Source organism: Pteropus vampyrus, unplaced genomic scaffold, assembly GCF_000151845.1.
Source record: "Pteropus vampyrus isolate Shadow unplaced genomic scaffold, Pvam_2.0 Scaffold31, whole genome shotgun sequence".
In the NCBI taxonomy this organism is placed as follows: domain Eukaryota; kingdom Metazoa; phylum Chordata; class Mammalia; order Chiroptera; family Pteropodidae; genus Pteropus; species Pteropus vampyrus.
Genome location: NW_011888812.1, coordinates 7,985,319 through 8,004,256, shown reverse-complemented (window position 1 = coordinate 8,004,256; position 18,938 = coordinate 7,985,319). Strand labels below are relative to the sequence as shown.

At 37.9% G+C, this 18,938-nt stretch overlaps 1 protein-coding gene across 1 annotated transcript in view; it reads right to left on the bottom strand.

Moving 5' to 3' along the window:
- EXT2 (exostosin glycosyltransferase 2) overlaps positions 1-18,938 on the bottom strand; it is a 129,985-nt gene that overhangs the window by 71,424 nt on the left and 39,623 nt on the right. Inside the window, exon 7 of the mRNA XM_023528792.1 lies at positions 1,588-1,719. Coding sequence (XP_023384560.1) covers positions 1,588-1,719 — 132 coding nt within the window. The remainder of the gene's footprint in view (positions 1-1,587; positions 1,720-18,938) is intronic.

Below are 18,938 nucleotides of genomic sequence, written 5' to 3'. Positions count from 1 at the left end.
ACAGCAGGGTATGCCTACATATCACTTCATTTGAGCAGATTCAACTTGGTGCTCACCATTGGCAATTTCGAGTTTTGCTTTTTGGATTTTTTTATCCAAATATTTCTGATCTGCAGTTGGTTGAACACGCAGATGCAAGAACTCACAGAATTCAAACCCACAGATATGGATGGTCAACTGTATACTATATAGAATGAAATGGAAATAAGTCTATGATCTGTTATTAAAGTAAAAAAGGCAAGGAACAGAACAATGTGCATAGCATGATCCCATTTGTGTTCTATAATCACATAATTATGCTTATATGTAAATAGAAACATTCTAGAAGGTTACCTTTGGCAATGGATTCAAAGGAGGAGACTGGAGAGAAGGAGACTTTATTTCAAGCAAAACAGAAAGGTATTTGTTGTTGTTTTATCTGACTGTACCCTAAGCATATATTTACTTCTCGGGTACCTCTTCTTCAGGAAGTGTCCTGACCGCTCCCAACCAGGAGGTGCCTCCCCTGTGCTCCCCGGGGCTCTGGCACGAGCTCTTACAGCACTTCTCACACAGTCATTGCCTTACTTGCTGGCTTCCCAAGTTAGTGGAGAGTTCCTCTGAGGGCAAGGACTGGTTTCTTTTTCTGCATTCCCAGTACCTGGTGGAGTGCCTGACACACAGTAACCGCTTAATAGAGTTTGGAGGAAGAGAGGGAAGGAAGAAGGGAGGAAAGGAGGAAGGGAGGGAAAGAGAATCCTATATGAAGATTAACCCGCTGGCAGCATACAGCACTACTGAGAGAAGAGAGAATCAAGAGGCAAGGAGGACTGGCCAGGAAGAGCGCGATGATTGGAATGAAGAATGGAGTCTAGTTATCTTCTACGAAAGCCTTGGGGTCTGTGAGCTAGACAGCCAGGTGTGCTCCACCGCGGCCAGGAAGTAATAACTGCCAAGCCCAGAGGTTCAGGCATTTTCAGTGAAATAGAAGGTCTGGCAGCTCCACGATCCCTACAATGCCACAAGGGCCTTGTGACTCGTTCAAGAAGCCCTGAAAGCAGCATCTGAGCACCTCATCTCTCTGAAAGAAATACCAGGGGCTTCAGCCATAGTGAGAAAGTGACTGGCAATCCATAATGCCTCTAGACCACCTTTGCTGATTATTTTCCTCATGGGGTACTGGAAATCTTAATTGAAATAATCCATGTAAATAGATTAGCATGATCCCTAGCAGAGAGCGCTTAAAATATAAACTATTATTAGTAAGTAGTTTACAGAATCTTTTCAAGAGTTCTAAGCACTACAACTGCAAAAATCATCAGGAAGTCTTTGATTTCCAAGAATACCCAGGCCTCCCCATTTAGCTCTGCAATAAATAAACATACTGCCTTCCCAAGCACATCTGAAACAAACTAGAAGCTGCAGCTTCTGTATATCCTACTCTTGTCATCATTTCAAAATTAAGCTGGCCTTATCAGACCCCAAGTAGAACAGCACACTTTCATCTTAGAATTGAAATAACCTTTACAAATTCAGTACATTTTACTTTGTCCCATCCTAACAGCTGGACTGCGTCTGACGTGGCTACTAGCACTGGAATTCACTCACCACGGCCGGAGGGTCGTTCCATTCTTCATAGGAGATGGCAGCGTATGGATAGATCCGGTCGTTGATAATCTGCAGGGTGGCCAGGGCAATGGCTTTGATGGACTGGAAGTACGCATCCCAGAACCACCGTGCCTGGGAAGGAACCGACACTGTATTAAGTGAGCAAGCGAAACAGTGTAAGAACTAGATGCTCTATCACACCCAACTCCAGGGCTGGGTAATTCCTTTATTCCCCCAAAGCGGGGAGCCTACAGCAAATACTCCCTGCTGTTCACGCTTGCTCCATCACAAGTGTGCATTTATCAAGCAGAATGTGAGCAAGGGAAGTGCACGCTGGATTTGATGTAGACATGAGAGAAATGTGATGGTGAAAACGTCATAGTTATACCAGAGCAAGTTTACAATCTTTTTTTTAGTTATAACATACATACAGTAAAGGCACAAATCTTAAGTGTACAGCTCAATGAATTTTTACATATGTACATATGTTTATTACTACGGCTAAGATAAAGATACAGAACATTCCAGCCCTCAAGATTCCCTTATGCTGCTTCCCAGTATCTCACCCTTCTAAGAGTAAATCGTTCTGATTTCTATTTTGCCAATTACTGAATTTCATACAAATGGAATCGAACGATATTTACTCTTTTCTGTCTTCTTTTGCTCAACACTTATAATATTTAAATCAGCTTTTGACATCAAGATTATGCTGACCTCATAAAATGAGTTGAAAAGTGTTCCCCGTTTTCTATTCCTTGAGGAATTTTATGCAAGATTAGCATTATTTCTTCCTTAAACGGTTTAGAAGAATTCATCAAAAAGCCATCTGAGCTAGGTGTTCCTTAGTGTGTGAAGGTTTTAACTTGTGGATTAAAGATTTCAAATCATAAATATAGGATTATGCATATATCTTTATGTGCATGTGTTTTGTAAGTAGTATTTTTCAAGGAACATATTTATTTCATCTAAATTGTTAAATTTATTAAACTAAAAGTGTGTTGTCTTTTTAATGCCTATGGAATCTAAAGTAATACACTTCTCATTCCTGATACTGATAATCTGTATTTTCTCTTTGTACTTGACCAATCTTATTAGAGGTTTATCATGTTTATTAATCTTCTCAAAAAAACATTTTTTGGTTTTGTTGATTTTATCATATATTTTCTCTATTTTGTTCATTTTTGCTATTATTTTTATTATTTCTTCTATTTTGGGAGACTTTTACTTATCTTGCTTTTAGTTTCTTGAGATTGAAGTTTAGATAATTTCAATCTTTCTTTGTTTCTAATGTATGCATTTAAAGCTATAAATTTACTTCTGTGCACTATTTTAAATGCATCTCACACATTTATATATTTTTATTACAATTCAGGTTAAAATAGTCTAATTTCTATTGTGATATCTTCTTTGACTCATTTTAGAAGTATATTGTTTAATTTCTAAACATTTGAGGAATTTCTATTTATGTGTTACAGATTTCTACTTTGATTGCACTGTGGTCAGAGAACATACAGTATTATTTCAATACTTGTAATTTATTTAAACTTGATTTATATGTATTATTTCAATGCTTTGTAATTTATTTAAACTTGATTTATGGCCCAGCACATTGTTTACTTTTGTAAATAATCTAGATGTCTTGTAAAAAGTGTATTCTGAAGTTGATGAGTATAATGTTCTATAATTGTCAAGTAGAGTAAGTTGATTATTAGTGCTATTTAAATATTCTAAATCTTTACTGATTTTTTTCTGCCTGTGTGTGTATACGTATATGCATGCATGTAAGTTTATTTCCACACTTTTACTTTCAAACTTGTGTCCTCAAGGCTTGTCTCAAGATTGTCTCTTGTAAGAGGAATATGAATGGATTTTAATACTTTATTAAATCCAAAAATCTTTGGCTTCCAATTGTATATATAGTCCCATTTATACCTCATGTGATTATTGATGTGACTGGGTTTAAATGTGTGATCATTCTACTTGTTTCAACTGTTCTTTGTTCCTTTATTTCTTTCTTGCCTTCGGAATCGATCAAACAAATTTTATTATTACCCCACGTTTTTTTCTTCATGAGCTTACTGGTTCTTTGGTCTTGTTATTCTTTTAGTAGCCATCTAAGCAATTAAAGTAAGCATCATTGATTTATATTATACTTCAAGTTAGTAATTTTACAACGTACCAAACAATTTCAGAACCTCTCTTTAGCCTCTCCCATCTGTTGTGCTATTAGTAGCAAATATTTTTCTTCTACATATTTTAAATCCCGTAAGACATCACTATTATTGATTTAAAAAGTAAATTTTCACTTATATTTATCATACAATTTCTTTTTATGGTATTCTTCATATACAGCTGAGCTTCCATCTCAAATTATCTTCCTGCTGCTCGAAGAACTTGTTATTGTTGTTGTTTTTGCTGAAGGCCAGTTGACAGCAAAAGCTCTCTGTTTTTATTTGTTTGAAAGTTTTTTCCCCACACATTCGTTTTGGAAGGATACATTTGCTGAGTAGAGAATTCTAGGCTAGCCATCTTTTTTCCAGCACATTTAAGATACAACTTCATTGTCTTTTGGCTTCATCCTATAATTGCTAATAAGTCAGCTGTCGGCCTTACTGGTGCTCCTTGTGGTAACATACCTTTTGTTTCTGACTGCGTTTAAGCTTTCTCTGTCTTTGGCTTACAGAAATTTAACATGATGTGCCTAAGTATGACTCTGCACTTATTCCACTAAGGAGTACAGACCTTGTTCAAGCTATGGTTTGATGTCTTTCACTGTTTTCAGAAATTTCTCAGCCAATATTTCTTTAAATATTGGTTGTCACATTCTCTTCTTCTAGGGCTATAAATACACATATATGAAATGTTTTCACTGTGTCCCATAGATCTCTTATTCTATTTTCTGTATTTTTCCTCTCTGTGCTCCAATCTGGGTATTTTCTACCAATTTTCTCTATGGTCCAATAATCCTCTCTTGTTTGTGCATGTGTGTCTTAAAGCCATGTACTGAATTCTTAATTTCGTTCTTATATTTTTCAGTGCCAGAATTTCCATTTGACTTTTTAAAAAGATTTTTTTTTTTTAAATTCTCCATTTTTTATACTTACTGAACATAGTTCCTGACTGATAATTCCAGTATCTGAATCACCTGTAGGTCTCTTTCTATTATCTGTTTTTTTCTTTTCATTTTGGTTATTTGGTTTCAATTTCTAGCATGCCTCTTCATTTTTTATTTGATGCTAGACATTCTGTATTAAAAACTGTAGACGTTCTGGGTGATCTAGATTATCTTCTTCTTAAAATTGTAATATATTCTCACTGAATGCAATTGGACCACTTTAACCCTGTTGGTAGTTAGTTTTAAGTTTTGTTAGGGCCAACATTTCCCAGCTTTCCCTTACTCTTAAGGTAGGGCTCCCTGGAGCCTTCAGTTAAAGCTTTGGTTATTTACCATGACCCCTCCAGCTTGGCGGGCCTTGAACACAATCTTTATCTCATCAGCACTAGATATGGTTGTCGGAATGTTTACACAGCTTGTTAGGCTTCCAGCTGCTTCTTTCTGCAGGGATTCTGGGAGTCTTGCTCTGATCGTGTGCATCTTAGAAGCTGGCAAACACCTCAAGGGAAGATTGCCTGCTTTCTGCTTACTTCCCTGCAGTCCCCTTTTTCCTTGGGTTCTGTCCTTTAAATCCCAGATACTTTCATAGCCCCTAACTCCAACCTCTCAGCCTTGTGGGTCTGCTGCTTTCTGCTAGGACTCCACACTCATGTACTGTGAATTAGAACACGCCCACAGGGAAAAAACTATAGTGAAAATACAGCTTGCCTCAATGCGCTTCCCTTCTCTCGGGAATCATGCTTAGTCCCTCAAGTACTGACTGTACTGGTTGTTCTTCAATGCCTCTAAACTCTTGTTTTATTTATTTTCATAAGCTTTTATACTTCTTTTTCTCTTTTTGGCAAGAGGGTTACTTCAATATCAGTTACTCTGTCCTCGTTCAATAGTCTTTTGAAAGAGGACAGTTTCTTATCCAAGCAGAGTTTAAACTAGTTTCCTAGCCAAAGCAGGATGCTGACCTAGATGACCTCTCCACAGCTTTGTTCAGACTTATAATTCCACTCGAAATCAGAGGCTATTAGGATTTACACAAGAGGGTGAAAGTATGAAAATTTAACATGAGGAAATTGGAAGCGTAACCAAGAGAGGTCACTATTTTAAATGCATCTCACACATTTATATATTTTTATTATAATTCAGGTTAAAAGTCTAATTTCTATTGTGATATCTTCTTTGACTCATTTTAGAAGTATATTGTTTAATTTCTAAACATTTGAGGAATTTCTATTTATGTGTTACAGATTTCTACTTTGATTGCACTGTGGTCAGAGAACATACAGTATTATTTCAATACTTGTAATTTATTTAAACTTGATTTATACGTATTATTTCAATGCTTTGTAATTTATTTAAACTTGATTTATGGCCCAGCACATTGTTTACTTTTGTAAATAATCTAGATGTCTTGTAAAAAGTGTATTCTGAAGTTGATGAGTATAATGTTCTATAATTGTCAAGTAGAGTAAGTTGATTATTAGTGCTATTTAAATATTCTAAATCTTTACTGATTTTTTTCTGCCTGTGTGTGTATACGCATATGCATGCATGTAAGTTTATTTCCACACTTTTACTTTCAAACTTGTGTCCTCAAGGCTTGTCTCAAGATTGTCTCTTGTAAGAGGAATATGAATGGATTTTAATACTTTATTAAATCCAAAAATCTTTGGCTTCCAATTGTATATATAGTCCCATTTATACCTCATGTGATTATTGATGTGACTGGGTTTAAATGTGTGATCATTCTACTTGTTTCAACTGTTCTTTGTTCCTTTATTTCTTTCTTGCCTTCGGAATCGATCAAACAAATTTTATTATTACCCCACGTTTTTTTCTTCATGAGCTTACTGGTTCTTTGGTCTTGTTATTCTTTTAGTAGCCATCTAAGCAATTAAAGTAAGCATCATTGATTTATATTATACTTCAAGTTAGTAATTTTACAACGTACCAAACAATTTCAGAACCTCTCTTTAGCCTCTCCCATCTGTTGTGCTATTAGTAGCAAATATTTTTCTTCTACATATTTTAAATCCCGTAAGACATCACTATTATTGATTTAAAAAGTAAATTTTCACTTATATTTATCATACAATTTCTTTTTATGGTATTCTTCATATACAGCTGAGCTTCCATCTCAAATTATCTTCCTGCTGCTCGAAGAACTTGTTATTGTTGTTGTTTTTGCTGAAGGCCAGTTGACAGCAAAAGCTCTCTGTTTTTATTTGTTTGAAAGTTTTTTCCCCACACATTCGTTTTGGAAGGATACATTTGCTGAGTAGAGAATTCTAGGCTAGCCATCTTTTTCCCAGCACATTTAAGATACAACTTCATTGTCTTTTGGCTTCATCCTATAATTGCTAATAAGTCAGCTGTCGGCCTTACTGGTGCTCCTTGTGGTAACATACCTTTTGTTTCTGACTGCGTTTAAGCTTTCTCTGTCTTTGGCTTACAGAAATTTAACATGATGTGCCTAAGTATGACTCTGCACTTATTCCACTAAGGAGTACAGACCTTGTTCAAGCTATGGTTTGATGTCTTTCACTGTTTTCAGAAATTTCTCAGCCAATATTTCTTTAAATATTGGTTGTCACATTCTCTTCTTCTAGGGCTATAAATACACATATATGAAATGTTTTCACTGTGTCCCATAGATCTCTTATTCTATTTTCTGTATTTTTCCTCTCTGTGCTCCAATCTGGGTATTTTCTACCAATTTTCTCTATGGTCCAATAATCCTCTCTTGTTTGTGCATGTGTGTCTTAAAGCCATGTACTGAATTCTTAATTTCGTTCTTATATTTTTCAGTGCCAGAATTTCCATTTGACTTTTTAAAAAGATTTTTTTTTTTTAAATTCTCCATTTTTTATACTTACTGAACATAGTTCCTGACTGATAATTCCAGTATCTGAATCACCTGTAGGTCTCTTTCTATTATCTGTTTTTTTCTTTTCATTTTGGTTATTTGGTTTCAATTTCTAGCATGCCTCTTCATTTTTTATTTGATGCTAGACATTCTGTATTAAAAACTGTAGACGTTCTGGGTGATCTAGATTATCTTCTTCTTAAAATTGTAATATATTCTCACTGAATGCAATTGGACCACTTTAACCCTGTTGGTAGTTAGTTTTAAGTTTTGTTAGGGCCAACATTTCCCAGCTTTCCCTTACTCTTAAGGTAGGGCTCCCTGGAGCCTTCAGTTAAAGCTTTGGTTATTTACCATGACCCCTCCAGCTTGGCGGGCCTTGAACACAATCTTTATCTCATCAGCACTAGATATGGTTGTCGGAATGTTTACACAGCTTGTTAGGCTTCCAGCTGCTTCTTTCTGCAGGGATTCTGGGAGTCTTGCTCTGATCGTGTGCATCTTAGAAGCTGGCAAACACCTCAAGGGAAGATTGCCTGCTTTCTGCTTACTTCCCTGCAGTCCCCTTTTTCCTTGGGTTCTGTCCTTTAAATCCCAGATACTTTCATAGCCCCTAACTCCAACCTCTCAGCCTTGTGGGTCTGCTGCTTTCTGCTAGGACTCCACACTCATGTACTGTGAATTAGAACACGCCCACAGGGAAAAAACTATAGTGAAAATACAGCTTGCCTCAATGCGCTTCCCTTCTCTCGGGAATCATGCTTAGTCCCTCAAGTACTGACTGTACTGGTTGTTCTTCAATGCCTCTAAACTCTTGTTTTATTTATTTTCATAAGCTTTTATACTTCTTTTTCTCTTTTTGGCAAGAGGGTTACTTCAATATCAGTTACTCTGTCCTCGTTCAATACAGTCTTTTGAAAGAGGACAGTTTCTTATCCAAGCAGAGTTTAAACTAGTTTCCTAGCCAAAGCAGGATGCTGACCTAGATGACCTCTCCACAGCTTTGTTCAGACTTATAATTCCACTCGAAATCAGAGGCTATTAGGATTTACACAAGAGGGTGAAAGTATGAAAATTTAACATGAGGAAATTGGAAGCGTAACCAAGAGAGGTGGAAGAAAAAGACACTTTCTGGTTTTGACTTGCCAACTTTGGTTCTGTTTGCTGGGCAAGTCCTCTTTATTCATTAAAGCCCAGGATAATTTCTGAGTTATGTGACAACTATTCTTTTGACTAATTACATGAAAAAGGCAAAAGCATTACGATGAGAATTTGTCCTACTCAATGAAAAGCTGAAACAGATTTAGCCTCCAAGGCCATCTGACTGAAGCTGTCCTGTAGCTTCCCAGATGGGTACAGCCTGGGGGCCTGCTGGCTGCCTGCTGCTGCTTCTCAGATACACCCTACTCACTCGAATTTCATTCCTGCTTAAATTCAGGTCGCTGCTTTCCTTCCCCTCTTCTAGTCAAAATATTTACAATTTGAGACCTGAAAAAATTTACCTTCTCTGTGAAACCATAACTGATCACCCCAAATATCAACAATCTCTCCTTACTATGAAATCCCATAGCACTTACAGCCTTTATCTTACAAGTTATTTCTGTTATATACTGTTCTATAATTGCTTTACTGTTATTTCAGATGACATTTTTCTCTCTCCAGCGAGATGATGAGTTCTTTGAGTGTAGAAACTGGCTATTTTATTATTATTATTATTTATTATTATTATTATTATTAGCATCTTTGCAAATGTCAGAATATTTTATCTGCTGCAAAGCACTTTTGAACTCATGATCTCATTACTCTTTATAACCAGCTCATCCCTTATGTGAGGCAGATACGAATTTCAATTTATATGTGAGATACAAAGATGTTAAGTAGCAGAGTCACGACTCAAACATATGAATCTTAACTCTAAATTCAGACCTTTCCCCACTCCTTTCTAGAGAATTAAGAGTACTAGCACATAGTAAGTTTTACGAAATGGTCCTTTTTCAAGAAACTGAAAGGTGTAAAAATTCACTAAGAAGCTTAAATACACACATCCTAAATTTTTACCGGCCTTTCTAGCCAAATGGATCCATCACCTTTTATTTTAAATCATATTCGAATCAAACCGCATTCAAGCATTTCAAAGCTTTATGCTCACCTTTAATCAGAGTGGAGACAGCAGCCTTTGGGATTTATAAGAAACAAATCCACCTAGAATACCAGCCAAGGGCACAACTGTAGGACAGAACTTCTAATTTAAGATGTTTCAAATCATCTCACCCTGTCCACCAAATTGAGAATCACTTGGAAAAGAAGCAAGCTTTGCTAATAATCATAACTCAAGTGTCTCAGCCCGAGGATACACGAACTTCTCAGGCTTAATTGTTTCTGCAGAACCTCTATAACACCTTGAAGTGTTTAGAAGGCATTATAATTTGCAGCTCTTCCAGGATGTGGTGTCAGCCGCTTGTCCACAGAGGAAGGAGTTTTCAGCTACACTGGCAATCCCCGAAAGCATCACGGTTCTCATCCAGTGAGCAAACGCAAAAGTTTAGTATGTTTTGGGTTTTTTTCCTCCTAAAACATGGGCCACATTTATCTCTATCTGAAAGTTTGAACGAGGGATTCTACAGCAGCTATACAAATTCTCCAGTCCCTGTACACAGTGGAAGCTACACAGTTGAAGAGCTAAGTCACATGTGTTACTGGTCATACCATTATCATCGAGAACAAAGCATTTAACCTTTCATTAAATGGGCACCACCATAATTTTGTAAAACATGTAGGTTTCAAAGCATAGGAACTATAAAGTTCCTATGACGCTTTCAAACACAAGAATAAAAAACTCATAAAGGGCAAGAGTAGGGCCAACTTAAAACGTAGGTACTTCAAACTGAATTGAAACTGCTACTTCAGATTATCCATCAATTAAACGTGCTTAATTTCTTTGATTTTCAGTAACATAAAGCCAACAGGATCAGCAATAACAAGTGTTTAAAGGAAGCCCGTGCGGTACAGCAGAAAGAACCATGGCTATGAGCATCGTGCGCAATTTCAAATTCCTTAACCTCTCTTGTTTTTTGAATCTGCAGGCTACAGATGTATCATACCACGTATCTCATGAAGTTGTGACGATTCAAGGAGATGAGGTTCGTGAAGCTCTTTGCTCAGTGCTAGTGCGGAACAATCAGAAAATGTTAGCTCTCTCCTCAACACGTACGTCCATCCTGTCCTTTTAGGGTCTTTGTCACTAACATTAAAATATCTTCAACACTTTTGGGGGTGGGAATGAGGAAAGGGGAGGAGGAGAGACAGAATGGGATCCCAATGTTACACTCCGTCCCTCTCGATGCTTGAAGACAGTTGAGAAATCCAACTGGTCAGAGAATAGAGTTAGAAATAATAAAAATACATCAAGTAGGAGTTTGACAGGACTTTATAATGACAAGTATCGCAACCAATAACATGTGCCTTCTAGCTTAATCTCTAAGCTTCCAAGGAAGAAGATACTGCTCCAGAAACCATAAGCGTGGGAATACATCTGGTTTTGCTCACTCTGAACTCCCAGCCTCTAGCACGGTGCCTGTCAAAGAGGAGGCAGTCAAACGTTTGTGGAAAGAACAAATCCACTTAACAACACTGCCTCACAGGCACCACTAGGGTCTCACAGAACTTTCCAAATTTTCCAAGTTCCGATCCACAAGGTTAAAGAGGCAAATCATCATTTAGTAATAATGACTGCATCTAACATACAGAATTTTAAAAGGTGAGGGATGGAGGAAGTGGATTTGAGGGAGGAAAACCAAATTTCAAAGCGTGACAAGCTCCTCCGGGAGCGATGGGACACACAAATTATTTCAGCTTTGGAAGAGCACAGAAGGCAGAGGTGGCTGCCACAGAAGCGGCCAAAGAAAACAGCTAAAATTTTGAAGAATTCTTAAAAATGAGTGCGAGCAAGCAACACAGTCTGGAACCTCCAGGCACAAAGGAAGTCTGCGTTTACTTGCAAGCTCTTTTCTGCTGGATGTTCTTGAGAAAGACTGGAACAGGTAAGGAACCCAAAGAGAGTCCTCCCCACAGCACACAGATACAAAACCCTGCACACTTCTGGGACTTTTTTTTTCCATCCAAAGCAAAAGCCTTAAACTGCTGGGGGAGTGGTGAAAACCCTCCTGTCCCCAAGGTCCTCTCAGAGATCCCCCGCCCCTGGGAGAGGAGAGGAAAGGCAGCCTGCCACTGGGGAGGGTTGATGCAAGAGCCTCTGCTGCTCTGAGAGGGGCAGGACACCCTCTCCAGCAAAATCCCAGACAAAGGTGCACTGCCATATGGGAGGAGCGGAAGCAAAAGCCATCTGTCTCTGGAGGACAAGCAAAAAACTTACTCGGGTCAGGATCCTGCACTGACACAAAGCAGAGGTCAGCTACCACTAAAGGAGGAGCGGGAAACTCTGACTCAAGACACCCTCCCCCCACCTCAGATTAAAGAGCAGAAATACAGCAGCCCCAGGGGGAAGAAGCAGGAACACGGAGAAAGCCCCACTTCCAAGGCCCATGCGAATGAACCTGCCTGAGCCTGAGGCTGGACCAGAAGAAGGGAGGATTTCACTGCCCCCACCAAGAGCCTACAGGCAGCGAAAGAATCACTGAGGAGGGAAAGGCTTCCTCTATAGCAGGGCCTGCTAAGAGCAGAGGGTGAGGTGGGAACTCAGAAAAACCTCAGAACCTCAGGCCCCACGCTAATAACAGAATCAGCCGCAACAGTAGCCGCATCTGACCACTGGCAGCATCTGAAGTCTGTGGTGTGAAGGTCAAGTGTAGCAACAGAAAAATCCAAACCCACCGCAATTACCAACTAGACTGAATCAACCTCCTGCAGTAATGGCCTGACAGAAGAGATTTGTCTATTTCTGGACATGACATTTACCTTAGTCTCTTGTTTTTCTAGACAGAATGTCCATCATTCAATCGAAATTTACCAGGGAAAAACCCCAAACAAGAGAAAACAATCCACTGTCATAATATGAAGCTGCCAACAGAACCAGACCCAAAGCTGACCAAGATGTCAGAACTATTAGGACCTTAAGACGACTGTAATTAATATGTTAAAGAATCTAGTGAAAAAGGTAAACAACTTACATAAATAGAAGGGAATTTTCAGTAGAGACTGGAACTATAAAAAACAGTAAAATGAAAATGCCGGAAATAAAAAAATGTATCATAGATAAAGAATTCCTTTGACAGGCTTATATTTACATACAGCAGAGGGTAAAAATAAATAGTGAACTTGGAAATAGAAAAAGAAATGATCCAAACCAAAATGCAAAGAGAAAAAAGAGTGGAAGAAAACAGAACAGGGCATCCAAGAACTACAGAACGATATCGAATGTCCCAACATGCCCGGAACTGGGGTTCCAAGACGGGGTGGGAGACAAGGCAACACGTATATTTAAAGAAGTAATGGCTAAGAATTTCCCCAAATTAATGAAAAACAACAAAACACAGACCCAAGAAGCTCAGCGAACCGAGACAGATTAAATAAAATATTCACCTTCTCCCTCAAAAAGTTTAAAAAACAGCTGCACCATGAAAGATGCGAAAGTGCTTCTGCCTCTGAGCAGCCTAGGAGATTTAAGAGATATGCGCTAAAGGAAACTTTCTCTTAACACACTAACGTTGACAGAACCATTTATTTCAGGCGAAGGGCTGGAAAATATTTCCACACCTCATGGATTAATTTTTCAAAGCTGTGTCTGAAGATGAATCTGAAACTTCCAAAGGGATTCCAAGTCTTTCCAAACACATGTACGAAAGGCACATTATGTCCTTTTCCTTTGTTTGCTGTGACAAAATAGAACCCATGAGCATCCCTGCCTTTCCAAAGTCTCCTCTGCAGCAGGCTCCTCGGGGCTACTCTGGGCCGCTTCCTCACGACTTTGCTGTGAAGGTGAGTGTGACCGAGCAGGCGGCCTACTCCCCTCACAGATAACTTCGCCTCAGCCTGGAAGTAGCAGAGACAGGCTCTAAAAATCTCTAGCGATGGTGGGGTCAAATTATAACCTTGAGAATTACTGCAAGCAAGATTGGTTCTGTTAATTCTTTTCCTTACTCCATTTTAATAAACATAACAATTACATGACAACTATATATTAGGAAAAAGAGTATCAAAAACCCCCCAGAGGCACTTCTCAGGGGCTAAAGGTTTTATAAAACTGTACTGTTATACTATAAAGTGACAATAATCAAAATGGCATGGTATTGGCAGAAAACAGATACATGGACCAGTGGAACAGAATCAAGAGCCCAGAAGTAAACCTATATATATATATAGGCAAGTAATTTTTGACCAAAAAAAAAGCCAAAAACATACAGTGGAGAAAGAAAAGCCTCTTCAATAAATGGTACTGGGAAAACTGGAAGGCCATCTGCGAAAGAATGAAATTAGATTGTTGTCTATCACCATATGCCAAAATTAACTCAAAATGGATTAAGGATCTAAATATAAGACCTGAAACAATAAAATGCATAGAAGAAAACATAGGGACTAAACTTATGGACCATGGACTTAAAGAGGATTTTTATGAATTTGGCCTCAAAGGCAAGGGAAGAAAAAGCAAAAATAAATGAATGGGACTAGGCCAAACTAAAAAGCTACTGCTCAGCAAAAGAAATTGTCAACAAGGAAAGAGACGACCATCCGATTAGGAAAATATATTTGCAAGCAACACCTCCAATGAGGGCCTAATATCCAAAATATGACAAAGAACTCATACAACTCAATGACAACAAAAAACACAAATGATCCAATCAAAAAATGGGAAGAGGACCTGAACAGACACTTCTCCCCAGAGGACATATAAACGGCCAACAAATATATGAAAAGATGCTCAACATTGCTATTAGGGAAATGCAAATCAAAACCACAATGAGATACCATCTCACATCTGTTAGAATAGCTATAATAAACAGGACAAGTAATAAATGTTGGAGAGGATGTGGAATAAAAGGAACCTTCATACACTGCTGATGGGATTGCAAATTGGTACAGCCACTATGGAAAACAGTATGGAGGTTCCTCAAAAAAACTAAAAATTGATCTACCATATGATCCAGCAATCCCTCTACTGGGTATTTACCCCAAAGACTTGAAAACCCATATCCAAAAAGATATTTGCACACCGATGTTCATAGCAGCATTATTCACATTGGCCATGACATGGAAGCAACTGAAGTGTCCTATGATAGATATTGGCTAAAGAAGCTGTGGTACATATATACACTGGGCTATTATTCAGCCATAAGAAGAGATGAAATACTGCCATTTGCGACAACATGGATGGACCTCAAGATAATCATGCTAAGCGAAATTAGCTAGACAGAAAAAGTTGAAAATCAATAGACTAGTGGTTACCAGAGGGGAGGAGGGTGAGGGAAGGTAGACGGGGTAAGGGGGGGGTCAAATATGTGGTAACAAAAGAAATCTAACTATGGGAGGTGAACACACAGTGTAAATATATATATGCCTTACTGTTAAAATGTACAGCTGAAACTTACTGGATTTCGTTAACCAATGTCACCATAAAAAAATTATTTTAAGAAACAAAACAAAACTGTACTGTGCCCATGTTACCAGTTTTTCTGGAGGAGTGAAGTTCACGAACATTTGATACACCTTTACTCGAGGATTCAACAAACAATAAGTAGAATTAACCTTCTTTAAAATAAAAAGAGATTCTGAAACAAACAAGGTTAATACACCTGGGATTTATGAGTATACCACTTTTTTTCTTAAAATATTTCTTGTGTTAATTTAGTTATGTTTAAAATATCTTATTACACAGAACGTGAGTGTTTTGTTTTTTCACTCCCTTCCTTATTCATGAAGCTCCTATATTTGTAGCATCACATGCATCCTCCACTGGAGAGGCTGATGCCTCTGGAGGCACCTTCCCTTCATCTAGTACAGTTTCCCCAACCCCGTCATCTCAATTATTTGAACGTGGCGCTTTAGGAACCTACATATATCACTCACTGGAATTTCACACAATGCCACAGACATAGTTGTTCATGTAGCAGAATTCGTTTCACAATTTTTTGGTAGGTGTAAATTTTTTTTTTTTTAATGTACTCACCATACAAAGTTGTAACTGCTTTTTTTTAACTCTTTATTTTGAAATAATTTTAACCTTAGAGCGCAGTTGCGATGGTAGTACCCAGAGCTTCCCTAACACTAACATTTTGTATCACCATGGTACCGTGAATAAAATGAGGAAGTTAACATTTAGTTAATTCTATTAACTCATCTACAGACTTTTTTTTTTCTTCTTGGATGGTCTCAGCTTTCTGCTCGGGTCTTTTTTCTGTTCCGGGATCTGATCTGGGGAACTGCACTGCATTTAGCCGTCATGTCTCCTTAGTCTCCTCCAATCTGTGACGGTTCCTCAGTCTTTCCTTGTCATTCGTGACCCTGACACTCTTAAATAGTACTGGTCAGAAGTTTTGTAGAATGTCTCTCAATTTGGGTTGGTCTGATGTTATTAGACTGAGGTCATGGATTTTGGAGAATACTAGAGGCGACGTGCCCTTCTCTTTGCACAACATCAAGGGATACATGATATCGACACGACTTATTATTACAGGTGAAGTTAGCCCTGGTCACCTGGTTAAGGCAGGGCCTGTCAGAGTTCTCCATTATAAAGTTACATATTCTATTCATTAGAAGGAAATCGCCATGTTCAGTACATATCCAAGGGGAACATAATTAAACTCTACCTCCTGGAGGAAGGAAAACCAAAAAATTTAGCACGCTACTTTTAGTGTACTTTGACAGGAATAAAAATTACAAAATTGTATTCACTGATTATAATTTTTTACCCTAGTTTATGTACATACAATATGGCAGTCTAATAAAATTCTTAAATCTATGGGGATCAGTAGCCAGTAGAAAACATTCAAACATTTTCTTTCCTTAGCAATTTCACTAAAATTAAAAATCTGATGTTCATCTTAAATGTTAAGTTGAAGGCTGATAACGTATCTCATCTATTTAAAAGAGAAAAGCATATAGCCACTTTTTATTAAAAGTCTTAAGAGATGAAATATACTGAGCTCTCAAATACTTCAGAAATTTCTATTGCTTCTACTCTCATACTTTACTCTGGTGTAGACACAGAATTACTATACAAAAATAAAGTATCCAATTTGATCATTTGTAAAAGAATGAAATAAACCTAAGAAAATTAGAAGTAATAAGAGCACGGAAAAAGGGAAGAAATTTGAAAATAAACCCAAGTTCTTTCCATAGATTGGCTATTAAGAAAACCCTTGAGAATCAGCTAAAAACCTATTAGTGCTAAAATAAAAAAATCTGTAAAATAGCCAGCTACGAAATAACTTAAAATTAAAAACCCAAACTGTTCCATCCCAGGAATACCCAGTGAGATTTTACACACACACACACACACACACAAAGTCCAAATTATTATTGTTAGTCCTTCTGACAGACATTAGCTGCATCCTCAACATACATTACTTTCTTTTCTAATTCATCTGACAATTTTTACACAAAGTTGAACATCTATTCTCTAACCCCTTTTTATTTCAAGGGTTGGGGAGGGACTCTCTAAAGGACTCTCTTCCCAGCTAGACTAAAAATTTACCAGCCTCCACTTAAGGGCAAGGATTCAAGAAATCAGCCAATAAACACTACAGATTTGGGGCACTGGGTTTCTATGGGTTCTCACAGCTTTATACTGGTATCCTGCAGTTCCTCTACAGTAAGGCTCAAATGTCTTGAGAAATTGGAATGAATTAAGAAGGTAGAAAGCCATCTTCAATGTCGCAACTCATTTTTCCCAATAGCAGCAACAAAGTAGGACTAGACTTGGCTTAACCAGTAGGTTAAGAAGAATGTCAGACCAGTAGGGTCTCTATTTTAAGCTGTGTTGCTCTGAGGGAACAGCTGACATACATTTTAAATGTAGCCACTGCCCAGTGCAAGACCTAAAGTAGCACACTTTAGTGAACAATTTTTTGCTCTTCTCCTAGGATCTCATATAAGGCCCAATGATTCTTGCTAGGAATTAATATCTCCTAGGATTTAATCTCAATTGCATTTTTCCTCATCCCACATTCCCAGGCTTCTAAAAATATATTAGAATTTAGAATCCACAGCAGATTTGTTGTTAGTTTTGTCTTGTTTAAATAGTCTCTATCCAGTTGGCACTTAGGAAATGAAAAGGGGGGAAAATCATCTTAATATTAACACACAGTTATGAAACTCTATGCCATACTAAATGGACCCTTTCTCTCTTCGCCTTTCTCACCCTTCAAAGACATGGAGAACCTGCTCACAACCTTGCCCTTGGCTGGCTACACAGTACCTGCTCCTTTAAACCTAACTTTCCCTACTCCTAGCATTTTGTTAACCATCTCTTCATTTCCCCCACTTTCCTGGCACTGCGATGAAGAAGTTTTTACATAGTCTTCCAGGCCATGCCTCCCTAGCATGCGCCCAAGAATTTCTAAAGGACTCTCTACATCAGCAGCAGCCCTATATTATATGAATAGTTGAATACACAACTTTCCCCTTGTGAAGCTTAATTTCTAGGCGTTCTAGATCTATTCTTACATCCAAAACTATGAGACACTGTGTTTCATAGGACAGGCAAGTACATGGACTAGTACCCGAATCTTATTCTGAAATAGAGCTCGTTGGAAAATTCCCAAAGGCCCATATAGCATGTCATCTGTTTAGAAGCACCCTTCTGTTCACCTCCAGTCTCATCTCAATATTTATATTTATGGGGAGTGATTAAAGAATTAACATGCAGTTAGTTCTACTTGTAGTTACCAGAGAAAATGGCTACAGCAAATATTCCTTAGTAATCGCAAAAACGTAAGGAAGAAGTCTGAACGATGAAGTCCACAACAATGCTTTCTAATGGCATATTAGTGTGCTCACTGAAGTTCACAAGAGTTTTTAATTAGACAAGGTGTGTTTTTCAAGGGCCGATATGTATTTATAGGCTCTGTACAGGCTCACACAGCATCAGATTACATGGTTGATTCCTAGAAAGTTTTAAAAACCTGAGTTATCACCATAGAAAGGATACAGAGAAAGAACTAAAACATGGAACAAAGAGAGACAAATAAAGAATGAGGATTTCAAATTTCTTTTTTCTCTAAGTCACGCAATAGAATTTAGAATGCGAGAAGTACATGTGCAATTGGGTAGGAAAGAGAAGCAACCTATAAACCGGCAATACAGGAATGTCCCAAAAGACATACTTATCTCAGTGTAAAAAGGCAAATGCCCCCGAGAAAGGGTGACAAAGGCAAACTTAATGTTCATAGTTGATTCTGCTCCCATCATCATCATCATCACCAC